We start from the raw sequence: 484 nt of genomic DNA, 5'->3' as shown, positions 1-484 counted from the left end.
AAAAAAAAAAAAAAATATATATATATATATATACACAAAATATAAAGTAATTATATAAATATAAAATATATATAAAATATGTATATGTATACACATACAGTTGTGCCTTTGTATGTCTCTTCCTTTATATATATATATGTATGTATGTATGTATGTGTGTGTGTGTATAGACATATGTTCATCCTATTTTATTAGTTCATCTGTATGAAGACGAGTATAACCCAAGCTGGGTTCTATCTTGTTTTCAGATTTTAACACAGGCCCTGTGCCAACTTGTGCCTAATGGATAAGCCTTTTCGGTTATCCACGGCCTATGCGGGTTAAGCAGCAGCGTGTATTGCAGTCCCCTAACGGGCCTCTGTCTCCACAGGTCCCGCAGCGGATGGCTGTGGCCGAGGGCGCTCCGGAGGACGGCGGTGGCGGCGCCCCGGGCGTGTGGGGCTCCTGGGGCCCCTGGTCCGCCTGCTCGCGCAGCTGCAGCGGC

At 44.0% G+C, this 484-nt stretch overlaps 1 protein-coding gene across 1 annotated transcript in view; it reads left to right on the top strand.

Moving 5' to 3' along the window:
• THSD4 (thrombospondin, type I, domain containing 4) overlaps positions 1–484 on the top strand; it is a 673,841-nt gene that overhangs the window by 101,743 nt on the left and 571,614 nt on the right. The window contains exon 4 of the mRNA XM_010834474.1: positions 371–483. Coding sequence (XP_010832776.1) covers positions 371–483 — 113 coding nt within the window. The remainder of the gene's footprint in view (positions 1–370; position 484) is intronic.

This window comes from Bison bison, unplaced genomic scaffold, assembly GCF_000754665.1.
Source record: "Bison bison bison isolate TAMUID 2011002044 unplaced genomic scaffold, Bison_UMD1.0 scf7180017864034, whole genome shotgun sequence".
Taxonomy (NCBI): Eukaryota; Metazoa; Chordata; class Mammalia; order Artiodactyla; family Bovidae; genus Bison; species Bison bison.
Note: the sequence above shows the minus strand (reverse complement) of the source record. Positions and strands in the feature narration are given on the sequence as shown.